At 46.3% G+C, this 14,809-nt stretch overlaps 1 protein-coding gene across 1 annotated transcript in view; it reads right to left on the bottom strand.

The window, feature by feature from the left end:
* The window catches only part of LMBR1L (limb development membrane protein 1 like), a 54,131-nt gene that overhangs the window by 18,240 nt on the left and 21,082 nt on the right, over positions 1-14,809 (bottom strand). The window contains exons 2-6 of the mRNA XM_028712190.2: positions 11,106-11,190; positions 4,855-4,885; positions 2,652-2,791; positions 1,491-1,594; positions 356-482 (exon numbers count right to left, since the gene is read on the bottom strand). Coding sequence (XP_028568023.1) covers positions 356-482; positions 1,491-1,594; positions 2,652-2,791; positions 4,855-4,885; positions 11,106-11,190 — 487 coding nt within the window. The remainder of the gene's footprint in view (positions 1-355; positions 483-1,490; positions 1,595-2,651; positions 2,792-4,854; positions 4,886-11,105; positions 11,191-14,809) is intronic.

Genomic DNA, 14,809 nt, shown 5'->3' with positions numbered 1-14,809 from the left:
GTTCAATGATATTTGGAATCCATTCTTAACAAATATTGTAATAGGTTAAGATCTGGTGAAATACAATAACAAAGTAAAAATGAATAAATTCACTGGGGTGGAAGAGAAAGATCTGGCCCATCTGGTCAAAAAGGGCTCCCTTCCCCCCCCCCAAAAAAAACCCCTATATCTGACCATACTGCTTCCAGTTACTGCTGGCAGTATGCAGACCAGGTGGCCGAGAATTCAATCTAATGCATGTCTAGCCAGCAATATTGACTGAGCCTTGCACACAGATGGGTTCCAGTCTCCCTTCCTTGCTTTTGGACACAAACCCTGGGAAAAGCAGAAAGGGAGCTAAAGGACACAAACTCACCATAGAGACTCTCCCTGCTGGCTGCGTTGTTGTCCAGAATGGCAGACGCGACCCAGACCATTCCCAGCACCAACAGGGTCAGCAGCAGGAGGACCACAAACGTCTCATAGACACGAGCCATGATCCCCTGGAAAAAGGGGAGGCAGCAGAAAAAAAGGATCAATCACTGCTTTATAATAACAACAACAATTTATTTATACCCCGCCCATCTGGCTGGGTTTCCCCAGCCACTCTGGGTGGCTTCCAACAAAATATTAAAATACAGTAATGCATCAAACATTAAAAGCTTCCCTAAACAGGGCTGCCTTCAGATGTCTTCTAAAAGTCTGGTAGTTGTTGTTCTCTTTGACATCTGGTGGGAGGGTGTTCCACAAGGCAGGTGCCAGTACTGAGAAGGCCCTCTGCCTGGTTCCCTGTAACCTCACTTCTCGCAGTGAGGGAACCGCCAGAAAGGCCTCGGAGCTGGACCTCAGTGTCCGGGCTGTACGATGGGGGTGGAGATGCTCCTTCAGGTATACAGGGCCAAGGCCGTTTAGGGCTTTAAAGATCAGCACCAATACTTTGAATTGAGCTCGGAAACGTACTGGGAGCCAATGTAGGTCTTTCAAGACCGGCGTTATGTGGTCTCAATGGCCACTCCCAGTCACCAGTCTAGCTGCTGCATTCTGGATTAGTTGTAGTTTCCGGGTCACCTTCAAAGGTAGCCCCATGTAGAGCGCATTGCAGTAGTCCAAGCGAGAGATAACCAGACCATGCACCACTCTGGTGAGACAGTCTGAGGGCAGGTAGGGTCTCAGCCTGCGTACCAGACGGAGCTGGTAAACAGCTGCCCTGGACACAGAATTGACCTGCGCCTCCATGGACAGCTGCGAGTCCAAAATGACTCCCAGGCTGCGCACCTGGTCCTTCAGGGGCACAGTTACCCCAGTCAGGACCAGGGAATCCTCCACACCTGCCCGCCTCCTGTCCCCCAAAAACAGTACTTCTGTCTTGTCAGGATTCAACCTCAATCTCTTAGCTGCCATCCATCCTCCAACTGCCTTCAGACACTCACACAGGACCTTCACCACATTCACTGGTTCTGTTTTGAATCTGGGGGAGGAGGAAGGGTGGAGAGCAGAGGGGCAGCTGTTACCTTCTTTGATCCCGCAAAACCTTCGGATTCGGTGAAGAAGTAGGCGAAGGGCATGAGGAAGACGAGGGAGAGGTTGGAGAAGAGGAAGACGAGGTTCCAGAGCCCTGGTGGGAACGAGAGAAAAGGCCTGGTTTACGCAACGGCAAATCTCTATGGATATACAGTTCAAGCTTTCCTTTCTTCTTATCTGACCAGTGGTGGATGCCCCCCTCCCAACCTTCAGCCTAACCTACCTTACAGGGTTGTTGTGAGAATAAAAATGGAGAGGGGGAGAACTTCCTTGCTGGAAGGGTGGGATACAACTGTATATTGGCGTTTCCCAAGCTTGGGTCTCTGGCTGTGGTTTTTTTTGGACTACAACTCCCATCATCCATAGCTAGCAAGACCACTGGTCAGGGATGATGGGAATTGTAGTGCAAAGCAGCAACAAGAGCTGGAGACCCAAGTTTGGGAAACCCTGCTGGAAATAAAGAAAAGGTAGCTTGCTTCTTACGACTTGTCTGAGCTAAACTAAAGTCTCCCCAACTGGGAGTCTCACGGCTGAGGTACTCAGAAATCCAATTAATGCCCTAGAAGCCACAGTCATTTTCAGTGTAATGGGAAGTATTCAGCAAATAATATCCCAGGCTATTGCTGAAGAGGCAATGCCACACAACTGCTCTCTCTACAATACAATAATCTATTGTCATTGTCCCATACAGAACAACAAAATTGAAAATCTACACCAGACATTCAGAAACCAACAAGCCTACTATCCCAGCTATCCCAGCCTGGTTAGCCCCCTAAAAACTCTTGATACCCCATAATTAAATACAATATACTCCCATAGAGACTACCTTACACTGCGTTTAAAACCAAAATCGCATTGGAATAGAAACTGTTTCTCAGGCGGCTAGTCCTAGTCTCTATAACCCTGTACCTTCTTCCAGAAGGCAGGAGCTGAAAGAGATCGTTTCTGGGGTGTGAACTATCCTGCACTATCTCTGCAGCTTTCTTATGGCACCTGGAAGCGTAGATTTGATCCAAGGTGGGAAGAGTGCACCCAATTATTCTCTCCACAGTCTTCACAACCTCTAACTCCCCTAGCTGCTCTCTCTTCCCATAGAGCAGCGCACTGAAGACCCAGGCGGTCGAATGTACAAGCCACAGCATGGAGCTCACCGTGGATGAGGGACCCATTGAGCCACTGGATGTAGTAGTTTTGCGGGAAGGTGAGCAGAACTTCGTTGCTGATGATGGAGAAGGGAAGCAGGAGCACAGCTCCTAGAGATACTGCCAAGGTGAAGGTGCACAGCCAGAGTCTGGGGAGCAGAGCAAAGAAAGGGGGATTAAAACCCGTGTCTCACGACTGACAGCTTTCCACCCACCCACTGCCCCCTTTCAAGCTGATAACATTTCTTCCACACCAGGAATGAAGGTGAGCAGCAGAGAGGCCAAAGACAAGAGGCCGAAGATGCTCCACAGATAGAGAAGCCCCAATATATATAAAAAAATACATACTGTGGAACAGCTATTGCAAGAGTGCCTATGTATGTACCGTATTTTTTGCCCTATAGGACGCACTTTTCCCCCTCCAAAAATGAAGGGGAAATGTGTGTGCGTCCTATGGGGCGAATGCAGGCTTTCGCTGAAGCCTGGAGAGCGAGAGGCATCGGTGCGCACCAACCCCTCTCGCTCTCCAGGCTTCAGGAAGCTATCCGCAAGCCTTGTGAGCCCGGGGGAGTTCCCGCAGGCTTGCAAGACTTGCGGGCAGCAGCCTGCAGCCCGGAGCACGGGGTGCCCTCTGGAGGACGCCCCGTGCTTCGGGAAGGTGTCCGCAAGCACGCAGCTTCAGCATGGCTCTGGATCCCGTTCTGGGGGCTGAGGGAGGGGGAAGCTCGGGCTGCCCCCGCCCCAGCCCCGAGCCTCGGGGGGGGGGAATAATATTTTCCCCCTTTATCCCCCCCCCCAAATCTAGGTGCGTCCTATGGGCCGGTGCATCCTATAGGGCGAAAAATACGGTATGTATGTATGTATAAAACGAAATAAAATACAGCCCAAGGTGTCTAATGACCGCAGAATGGCTGCAGCTTTCCTTGACTACTTTTGGGAGTCTGTTGATGACCGTATATGAGTTTAAGGAGACATGTTAACTGAATTCAACAGTGTAAAGAAGTTTTGATGGATGTAATAATGGAATACTGAATGGTTTAGTTTATGTAAAATATGCAGGGATTTGTGTTATGTAAAATGAACCATGGAAAGAGAAGAAGGAAAGTCGTTGTTATTATAAAAGTTATTTAAATGAGTATTCTAAATTGTTAAACAGAAAATTTAATAAAAATTAGAGAGGGGGGGGGGGAGACATGTTAAGTGCCTTTTTACCCATATAGAAATGTATCTTGTGAATCATCTCCTTAAATGTAGGTGAGACATAGGGCAGAATCTAACGCATCCTGTCAGCAGAAGAATTTCCACTTGTACAGTGAAGCATCCCCCTTCCAACTCCCTTGACCCTCCCCAAATCTGATCTGGAGGGTTGGGGGGGACCCCCTGGAAGAGATTTAGTGGCTGTTTGGGAAGAGAGAAGTTCTGTTGTGCAAGCAGGAATCCTGGTGGTGACACGACCCATCAATTGGATACTGCCATCTCAGACATTAAAGATCAACTGGTGACCATAATACACATACAGATATGAGAGAACTAAAAAGAACCTGCATTTTAACAACAGTCACAAAAAATGTGTAATTGTCTTATCTGGCTGAGAACACCTCCAGTACACCCTTTCTTAAAAGTATCCCCCCAAAATGCATGAAATTGAAGGATGCTGTTCCGTTTTTCAGCCGACAAATTCAACAAGTAAGCAGCAGTACAGTCCTTTGCATGTTTCCTCCGAAGTGCCGTATTTTTTGCTCTATAAGACGCACCAGACCACAAGACGCACCTAGTTTTTGGAGGAGGAAAACAAGAAAAAAAATATTCTGAATCTCAGAAGCCAGAACAGCAAGAGGGATCGCTGCGCAGTGAAAGCAGCAATCCCTCTTGCTGTTCTGGCTTCTGGGATAGCTGCACAGCCTGCATTCGCTCCATAAGACACACACACATTTCCCCTTACTTTTTAGGAGGGGAAAAGGGAGTCTTATAGAGCAAAAAATACGGTAAGCACAGCTGAATTCAACGGGACTTACTTCCAGGCAAGTGTGGATTGCAGTCTTAATTGTCATTTATAGTCGGCTTCTTGCTTAGCTATTTACAGATTATACTTAAAACATTTTTTAAAAAATATGTATGGCGGGGGTGGGGAGGTAAAGGAAGAGGATGGGAGAGAGGAAAGAAAGGATGCCAGGAGTTTTAAGTACCAGGAACAATGAAGAAAGGAACTTACGCAATTCTGTTGACAGCAGCATCTTCATCAACTAAGAAAGAAGGAACATCGTTACTTATTACATTCAGGTCCAATTTTCCTCCTAAGGAGCTCAGGGTGGCAGACATCACTCTCTTCCCTGCCCCTTTTTATCCTGCAAAGTTGATCGCGCCCCAAAATGCTGACAGGCCCAGTTTGTTGTACAGCTGAGTGGGGATGTGAGCTCCAGCCCTGGTCTCATTAATGTTCCTGCTAGAGCAGGTCTTTTATTACAAAAACATCTTTAACCAGGCCTTTGACGGACTGACATCTAATGTACAGTCGTACCTCGGAAGTTGAACGCCTTGCAACTCGACTCGAATGTTTTGGCTCCCGAATGCCGCAAACCCAGAAGTGAGTTTGCGAACGTTGTTTGGAACCCGAACATCTGACACGGCTTCCGATTGCATGCAGGAAGCTCCTGCAGCCAATCGGAAGCCGCGCCTTGGTTGTCGAATGTTTTCAGAAGTCAAACAGACTTCCGGTACAGATTCCATTCGACAACCAAGGTATGACTGTAGTACAGTGGTACCTCGGGTTACAGATGCTTCAGGTTACATATGCTTCAGGTTACAGACTCCACTAACCCAGAAATATTACCTCGGGTTAATAACTTTGCTTCAGGATGAGAACAGACTAAGTGGTGCTTCAGGTTAAGAACAGTTTCAGGTTAAGAACGGATCTCCAGAACGAATTAAGTACTTAACCCGAGGTACCACTGTATTAAAATGTGGAAGGAAGGAGAGATTATGTGGTTGCCTTTGTTTTTGTTATGTGTTTTGTCTTTTTTATATTGTGATTTTGTGTCGTGAACCACCCTGAGATCTACAGGTATAGGGCAGTATAACATTTATAAAATTAAAATTAAAATACATGGGCCTTTCCCAACCTGCTGCCCTGCAGATGTTGTCAGACTCCAGTTCCCAACATCTGACCATCAGTCATGTTAGCTGAGGCTGTTGGGGAGCTGGGAGGCTAAAATACCTGCAGGAGGCTCACCATGTTAGGGAGAGGCAGAGGAAAGGGTGTTTTAGCAGCTTCAGAGCTGGACTGGGAAGTGGCAAAAGCAAGCACTGTACACCCAGTTCCAAACAGGGACCTGTCACCGGGCAGCTGGGACAAAGGTCTGTCTGGATTTCTGTGCACCAAGGGTGAATTTCAAGCCTCCCATGTGCCACCTAGGGACAAAGAGTTGCCTTTTACTGTCTGCCAAATTCAGCAACGTAGATGGGTTCACAACGATGCTAACATTAAAGACATCAATCCTATGGAAGATGAGGATGATTAGCTTGATTTATTACCTGCCCTTCACCGCAAAGTCCCAGGGCAGGTCGTAATAATTTTAAAAAGCAATAGCAAAAGCAAATTGAAACAAAAGTGTGTGCCTTTGTGTGTGTAGAATCCCCAGTATTAGCAACAGAACCCTGGGATGGCTCAGTCGGTAGAGCATGAGATTCTTACATCTCAGGGTTAATAAATAATAATAAATTATTAATAATAATAATAATAATAATAATAATAATAATAATAATAATAATAATAAATTTTTATTTATATCCCACCCTCCCCAGCTGAAGCCGGGCTCAGAGCGGCTAACAACAGTAAAATAATGCAACATTCTAAAATCAATTCATTCTAAAATCAATTCAGAATCAAATTAATGGCAACCATTGGGCTAGAGTTCTATGAGGATTACCAAAGGAGGGGGTCAGGCTGTGCCTTGGCCAAAGGCCTGGTGGAACAGCTCTGTCTTGCAGGCCCTGTGGGAAATATGTCAAACCCCCAAGGCCCTAGTCTCCTGTGGCAGAGCATTCCACCATATTGGGGCCACAGCCGAAAAAGCCCTGGCTCTGGTTGAGGCCAGCCTAACCTCCCTGTGGCCCGGGACCTCCAAGATGTTTTTGTTTGAAGACCATAAGGTCCTCTGTGGGACACACCAGGAGAGGCGGTCCCGTAGGTACGACGGTCCTAGGCCGTATAGGGCTTTAAAGGTTAAAACCAGCACCTTAAACCTGATCCTGTACAAAAGGATTCCTGCATTGCAATGGGTTGGATTTGTGGTCCCTTCTAACTCTACAATTCTATGATTCTGTGAAATCAGGCTAAAGAGGAGGAGTTACCAAAAGAGAGAGAGTCTGGTTTAGAATATTTGCACTGCTTATGGGACAACAGCAGCACGGATGCTACTAGCCCAGAGATGGAAAGAAGAAAGTGTCCCCTACCAGAGAGGAATGGCAAACTAAGCTATTAGACTACGCCGAAATGGCAAAACTGACCGGGAAACTCAGAGACCAAGAAGACAAGAAATTAGAGAAAGGATGGGAAAATTTTATATAGTGCTACTTCTCTGGATGCGAATGGGATCCGTTCCGGAGCCCCATTCGCATCCTGAAGCGAACACAGCCCACGTCTGTGCATCTGCGGGTCACAATGTGCCGCTTCCGCGCATGCGCGTGACATCATTTTGAGCGTCTGCGCATGCGCGAGTGGTGAAACCAGAAAGTAACGCGTTCCGTTACTTCCGGGTCGCCACGGAGTGCAACCCGAAAATGCTCAACCCGAAGCTACTTCAACCCAAGGTATGACTGCAATTTATTTAGGAGACCACTGTAAGCAAATGAAAACATTAGCAGGATTTTAATCTCACTTGTAATGTAACAAATGCTGCGGACAATTTGGATAGATAAAACATAGGCTGTGAAACAAGATGCATTTGGAAATGTTGACAACAGGACCCATGGAAGGTATGGGGGGGGCAGTCTCGAGATTCAATCTCACTTTATGGGTATGTAACTGGTATTGTAATTAATTCATATTTGTAAAATCAAATAAAAATCATTTCAAAAAGAAGAAGAATATTTGCACTGCTCGCTTGGCAGGAATGAATTACCATTAATAATGCAGCTTTTAAAAACCCCAAAACAAAACCCTACATAGATGCCCCAAACATTCTAGCTGCTTTTATGAAACGGCAACCGCCTTCTCTCCCCATTCTGCAGCCATGTTAAGCCCTTCGGAGCGCAGCTGGTCTCCTTGGTATCCGGAATACAAGGCACACATTGTCTGAAAAGACTTAGTTCCCTATAGAGAAACGGAACTAATCCATTCTTTCCTGGGTCCGGCAGCCTGTAACCCAGATGCATTGTGATGAAGTTTTGCTTAATTGCCATTTTGGGACTGGCAAAACGCCCGGCGAGTAGCAGACTATATTCTGTGGGAACTGGGGGGGAGGGGTAAAGGGGGGAGGTGGTTAAGGGAAGGGGGAGAGGGGACAGGCAATTCTGAAGGCAGGACTTATCTCCATCCTCTGCCAAGCCATTTCTCTCCCCTCCTCAGATACTGTTCTATAAACACCCATTGTGGTTTTATTTAAGCACTTCTAAATCACGTTCTGGCCCCTTCGAAGATGTTTTACAGTAACGAACAACAAATTTATTTATTTATTAAATTTATATCCCACCTCCTCTCCAAGGAGCTCAAAGTGGCATACACATTTCGTGTCCCCCCCTCCATTTTGTCCCAACACGAACCCTCCAACGTAGGTTAGGCTATGAGGCTGTGACTGACCCAAGACAGTAAAATGTTCTTATTTTGTTGAGCTTTCAGTGAGCTTGATGGCAGAGTGGGGTTTTGAACCCTGCTGGGATGACACTCTTGCCGCTACACCAAAATCAAATTAAACAAATTTATAAAGTTATGGAATCATGCAAAAGAAAGATTTAAGAACTAAGATTAAAAACAGGGTTGAAAAAAGTAAAGCTTCCATATTCTAATTCAACACTACTGGAGGCTCAACAAAATAAAAAGGGTTTACTCCCTGCCCCTCCAAAGATAATCAGGGCTGGGGATTCCAGAACTGAGGTGCCACCACAGAGAAGGCCCCGTCTTGAATTCCTCCTTTGTTAACTGCTTCCTTGCCGGCTCTTTGATATGTGTGCGCAGCGATCCCGCTTGCTGTCCTGGCTTATGGGACAGCCGCGTGCAGCCTCTCCCGGGCAGGGGGAGCCTTCATCCCCCTGCCCGGGAGAGGCTGCGGATGGCTAAGGCTCCCCCAAGAGCTGCGCTCCCTTGAAAGAGCGTGCGGAGTGTGTGTGCGGCTCTTGGGGGCTTTTCCCCAAGCAGCCCTTCTCCCTCCTCGGGGAAAAGCCACACGCTCCATGTGGCTCTTTAAAGGGAGAGCTGAGCAGAGCCTCCCGCCTGCATTCGCTCCATAAGACGCACACACATTTCCCCTTACTTTTTAGGAGGGGAAAGTGCGTCTTATAGAGCGAAAAATACAATACTCCAGCACCTTTAGTTCTATGGGCCAGCAGGACTCCTCTTGACTACTCCTTTGCTGGAACTGAGCATTCTGGGAAATAACCCTTGGGTTGGCATGGAAACCGAGCGCAAAACCTCCGCAACCTGGGGCTGCGCATGGCTTCTTCCTGGTCTCGTAATGGACCCTGTGCCTAGCAAGTCATCTCCAGCATCAGATTGCATAAAATTCAGTTCCAGTGCTCATTTGAAGCGATGGAAAATGGTTCTTGAATAACCGTACTCCCCATGTTCCCATGTTGCCTAGGCCAACCACTCCCGGGACAACTAGGCTAACCACAGTGTAAACAACCAAAGCATGAAGGAAAAGGCCTTTTCCACAGGGTTTAGCTGCAAATATATATATATGAAAGCTGCTGCAAAGATGTCAGACACCGGGGAATAGCCCCTCCCTAGAGTGACCTAGCTGGGGAAGAAGGGGCACAATGTCTTCCATAGTTTCACACAGGGTGGATTTGATTTAAATCAAATTGATTTAAATCACGATTTAAATCAGAAGTCAGTAAGACTTGATTTAAATCTCTCTCTTTTTACAGAAATACTCATTCTTGCTGGTATAATCTTAACATTTGCAACCAGATGAAGGTTGGAATAATAAATTTTCAGAGTAGTTTTTACAGTTACGTCAAAAATTACTGACTTGGTTACACTATTAGAAATACAGAGACCGATAATTATTAAATTATGGTGAGGTTTAGTAAGTTAACTTGTTTATATTTGGACAACTTTAAAACTGGTGATATAGCACAATGCTGAAAACCAGATATCCCCAAATAAACATTGGGAAATGTTTATTATGTATTTTGCAAAAGTATTGTAAGCAGGTTAATACATTGGCAGGGTTTTAAGATCACTTGTAATTGTAGAGATAGTATAGGAAAATTTGGAGGAAAAGAGGTTCGGAGTAATAATGATATGCAGCTGAAAAAGAAAATCTAAGGGAGTAGAGGGAAGTCAAAGGATTCAGAGAATTCTATTTCATGGATTTGATACTGCTTTTGTATACCGTATTTTTCCCTCTATAGGACGCACTTTTTCCCCTCCAAAAATGAAGGGGAAATGTGTGTGCATCCTATGGAGTGAATGCAGGCTTTCGCTGAAGCCTGGAGAGTGAGAGGGGTCAGTGTGCACCAACCCCTCTCGCTTTCCAGGCTTCAGGAAGCTATGCAACCTTGCCTTCCTCCCGGAGCCGTTCAAGGTTGCATGCAACCTTGCCTTCCTCCCGGACCCGTTCTGGAGGCTGGGGTCGGGGGAAGCTCGGGCTTCCCCCGCCCCAGCTCCGCAGCTAAAAAGGAATCCAAGACAGCTAGCGGGATGGATCCTGCTAGCTGTCTTGGCTTCTGCCAAAGCCGCGCGCAGCCTCTCCCGTCTGGAGAGGTTGTGCGTGGCTAAAGAGGAAGCCAAGACAGCCAGCAGGATCCCGCTGGCTGTCTTGGCTTCTTTGCTCTTTGGGGCTGTGGGGGGGGGGGATAATTCCCCCCCTTTATTTCCCCTCCAAAAAACCGAGGTGCGCCCTATGGTCCAGTGCGCCCTACAGAGCGAAAAATACGGTATGTTGTTGTTGTTTATTTTTATTCTTTGTTGTTTGTAGAAGATCTAATAAAAAATATTTTTTTAAAAAAGAAAACCAGATATCACCAGGCTCTATCAAGCATAAGAACCCTAGAGACACAAAAGCTTGCCCAAAGAGCATTGCTGTAGCAGAGATGTCGTCCCAAACATGCGCAAACATTGGATGCGCATAGGACCACAGTCACATTTAGCTGGGTTAGCATCTCCTGGCAGAGAACAAACGTTGCTTCCCATGCCTCCCTAAGGAATCCAAGCCACCCTTTATTAAAAACCTAAACGTTGAGCAAGACATGAACACAGGGCGGGTTAGATCCTGTTCACCCAAGTTCCTGCCCCCACCTTACCTGTTGTGAAGTCTGTGTGCCTTTTGAAGCGTGTTAGGATGAAGTAGCACAGGATGTAGAGGCTGGCAAAGAGAAGGGCACAGATCTGCAGGAGGACAAGGAAACGCTGGTGAGATGCTAGTTAGAAGGCAGTGCCTATCCACCACCCCAAAACACCTTCCTCCACTGTCATCGAAAGACGCACAGTCCATCTCCCCCAAAGCAACAGCATCACATGAATGGATTTCAAGGGACTGGTGGATTTCAGCGATAGGATACCTGCAACCCATCTAAACCAGTGGTTTTCAAGCTTTCTTCTCTGGGCCACACCAAATACAGGGCCATTGAGGGCTATTGGCAATGCAAGAGAACAATGTTGTTTCAGGGGGGGGGGGTCTTGGGCTACAGGGTGGGCAATTTCAAATGTTTTTATAGGGGCTTGTGCACCATTGTTGTGGGTTCTCCTCCCTCCTGCGTGTGGTGAGTGGGGACCCTGTTGCATCAGTTCCTTTAATAAAGATCAGGCTTACTAGCCGCTTTGCTTCTCAATATACTCTGGTTGGCCTGTTATTTTTCTCCTACCAATAGGGAACCCACTTAAGGACTCTATACAGGCTCCGGAGTACCCCATAAGGGAAAGGGAGCAGTTTTTATTTTATAACAGGTTGCTGGGAAGAAGGAAGGAAGGAAGGAAGGAAGGAAGGAAGGAAGGAAGGAAGGAAGGAAGGAAGACGCTGGTCCTTTTGGGGAAGGCTGGCTGCAAGCTGGCTTGGAGAGATGCTTTGGACTCCCAAGGCTGCCCTGCTGTGGGGTACAAGCCCCTCTTGAAATGACCACGCTATCGTGCTATCGTGCAAACTGAAGGTGAATAAACCATACTTCTTTAAGCTATGACAGTCTCTGCCATGTCTCAGTTCTCCAAAGGAACGAAGACCCTAGACAAGTGCCTGGAACCCCATAGCCTCCTGCCACAGCTTGGCAGAGAGAGTGGGTGGCACCCAACTTTTGTAACAATGCTTAACAGCTAAAGATCAATTAGAAACCCCAACAGCGATAAAGGCAAAACATAACAGCATTCCTAAAAGGGCTCATCGAACAATACAGTACAGTGGTACCTTGGGTTACATACGCTTCAGGTTACAGACTCCGCTAACCCAGAAATATTATCTCGGGTTAAGAACTTTGCTTCAGGATGAGAACAGAAATCGGGCTCCAGCGGCACGGCAGCAGCAGGAGGCCCCATTAGCTAAAGTGGTGCTTCAGGTTAAGAACAGTTTCAGGTTAAGAACAGACCTCCAGAACAAATTAAGTACTTAACCCAAGGTACCACTGTAGTACCTTGGTACTCAAACAGCTTGGCTCCTGAGCAAGTCAGCTCCCAAACGCCGCAAACCCGGAAGTAAGTGTTCCGGTTTGCAAACGTTTTTCGGAAACCGAACGTCCAACACGGCTTAAATTCGAGAACCAAGGTACCACTGTACTATAAAAAGAGGGGGGAATTCCTACTCCGAACCACTAAAATATGAGCACTGTGTCAGTACTGTTGATTTCCAATCTCACATCATCGAAAGCAAATATGCGAAGAAGGAAGAGGTGAGGATAGTGTCAGCAGCCACTTCCTTAGCTTCCTGCCCCCACCCCCACCCCCCCAGCAGGAACACTACATAGGCAAGGCTGGAGGGGGAGATGTCTGGAACACAGTGGTCTTGCTGCTGAGGGAGAATACCAGCTAGGGGTGTGAAAGGAAGAGAGGAAAATACAGGGCCCCCCCAAGCTTCAGGAGGTAGGAAGATGCTGTACCAGCCAAAAACTACTGGACAGGGAGAAACAGCTGCAGCTCAGTGCTATAGGAAGGCATAAAGAGAATGGTGGGTTGGAGATAGACTCAAACTTAGAAGCCATCCCATGTGTTAAGGCTTGGCGGATGGAAGGGACAAAGGAGATTTAATTCCCATTTGCCTCCCAGGCCAGATGCCAAAGCATCCTTCCCCAACCTGGTGCCCTCCAGACGTTTTGGACAACCATTCTCATCATGCCTGACTATAAACCACACTGGCTATGCAAGCAGACAGGCTCTGAAGCTAAGCTCCAGCCCTCAGAACTGCAGAGATGCAAAAAATATATTAATTGGCAGAATTGCAAAGATGCAAAGGGAGGGAGAGAAACAGATCCCTTTTTAATGCATGATCGAAAGAGAGATTTAGGGAAAGGGATTAGCAGTTGTTGGTTTAACCCTATCAGAATATTCTTTTCGATTTAGGTCACAGTTGCTGTTTCTAGAGGAGCTAAGCTCTTGCTAACAGCTATTTTTATCTATTTTAGAAAACATATATAGCCTGCTGTGTGAATTCAGCCACCCTTGGTTCATAACCAGCTCCTTTTATTTGGTCTGCAGACCATAAAGATCAAATACTTTGCAGGGCTTTTAAATCCTTCTTTAGAATATTTTATTGGTTTTATAGCAAGATGGCATTGATCGGCTTCCAGAAAACCTGCAGTACTACTTGCCTACAGCAGTCACATACTAGAAATTTGAGCAGAGACACACTGTCTAATAAATGACTCACTGAATGCCTCACCAAGCTTCTCCATAAGTTAACTGTGAGTGGCTGGAGGTCCAGCACTGACATCACTTCTATTTGCACAGCTGTGAAGGGTTATCGAGACAACCACAGCAAAAGGTCAAAGATCAAGGCATGCACAAAAATGGCAGCTTTCAAAATGAGTGCACAAGAAAATGCACAAGCAATTGGAAATGGTGAAAGAGAAAATTCTAAAGGTTCCTAACCAACATTTCATGCGCTATTAAACACCACCAGGACCAGTCCAAGACATTTTGACACCTGAGGCGAACAGCATTCAAAATTCACCAGGTGTTTGCACCTAGCTAACCAAGTGAATATGCCCGTGTGTCAGGCTGGTGCTCGATGTCTCCACCATCTGGAGGTGCATGCCTGGGGATCCTTGGATCTTGCCCGTTTTCACAAACTAGCAACATATCCTTCAGAATTCTATCTGCGATATTTCATCTGCACAATCAGAACCAATTTCAGGAACCAAGAGGTAGTATTGAAAAAAAAGACTTTAGAGCTGTCTGGCTCCAAAATGGCAGCTGTAATCTTGGTTGAAGGAGGCATTTGGTGCCTAGCTAATACAGTATACAGAGGTATTTTGGTTCTCAGACGCCGAAAACCCGGAAGTAAGTGTTCTGGTTTTTGAACATTTTTCGGAAGCCGAATGTCCGATGCAACTGTCGGCTATTGTTTCTGGGGCACCTGCACAAAACAGAAGCTGTGCCTTGGTTTTCGAACATTCAAACGGACTTCCGGAACAGATTAAGTGTGCCGCTTTTGTTTTTGCGATTTATTTTGCGTTTTTGAGGCTTTTTCAGTTCATTTGCTTTTGTGACTGTGGGGAACCCAGTTCAGCTATTGATTCTATGGCTGCGGAAATGGATGAAAGCCCCCCATCCAAACAATGACTATCAACAGTGCAGGTAAGAAAAAATAGTAATTTTATTTTTATCATCTACAATACTGTCCTATTTATTTATTTATTTTATTATTGTTTTCATTTTATGGATCAATGGTCTCGTTAGATAGTAAAATTCGTGTCAAATTGCTGTTTTAGAGGTTGTTTTGAAAAGTCTGGAACGGATTAATCCATTTTGCATTACTTTCTATGGGTAAGCGCGCCTTGGTTTTGGAACGCTTTGGTTTTGGAAC

Source organism: Podarcis muralis, chromosome 2 (genome assembly GCF_964188315.1).
Source record: "Podarcis muralis chromosome 2, rPodMur119.hap1.1, whole genome shotgun sequence".
Classification (NCBI taxonomy): domain Eukaryota; kingdom Metazoa; phylum Chordata; class Lepidosauria; order Squamata; family Lacertidae; genus Podarcis; species Podarcis muralis.
The sequence above is the reverse complement of the archived record's forward strand: the minus strand, read 5'-3'. Positions and strand labels throughout refer to the sequence as shown.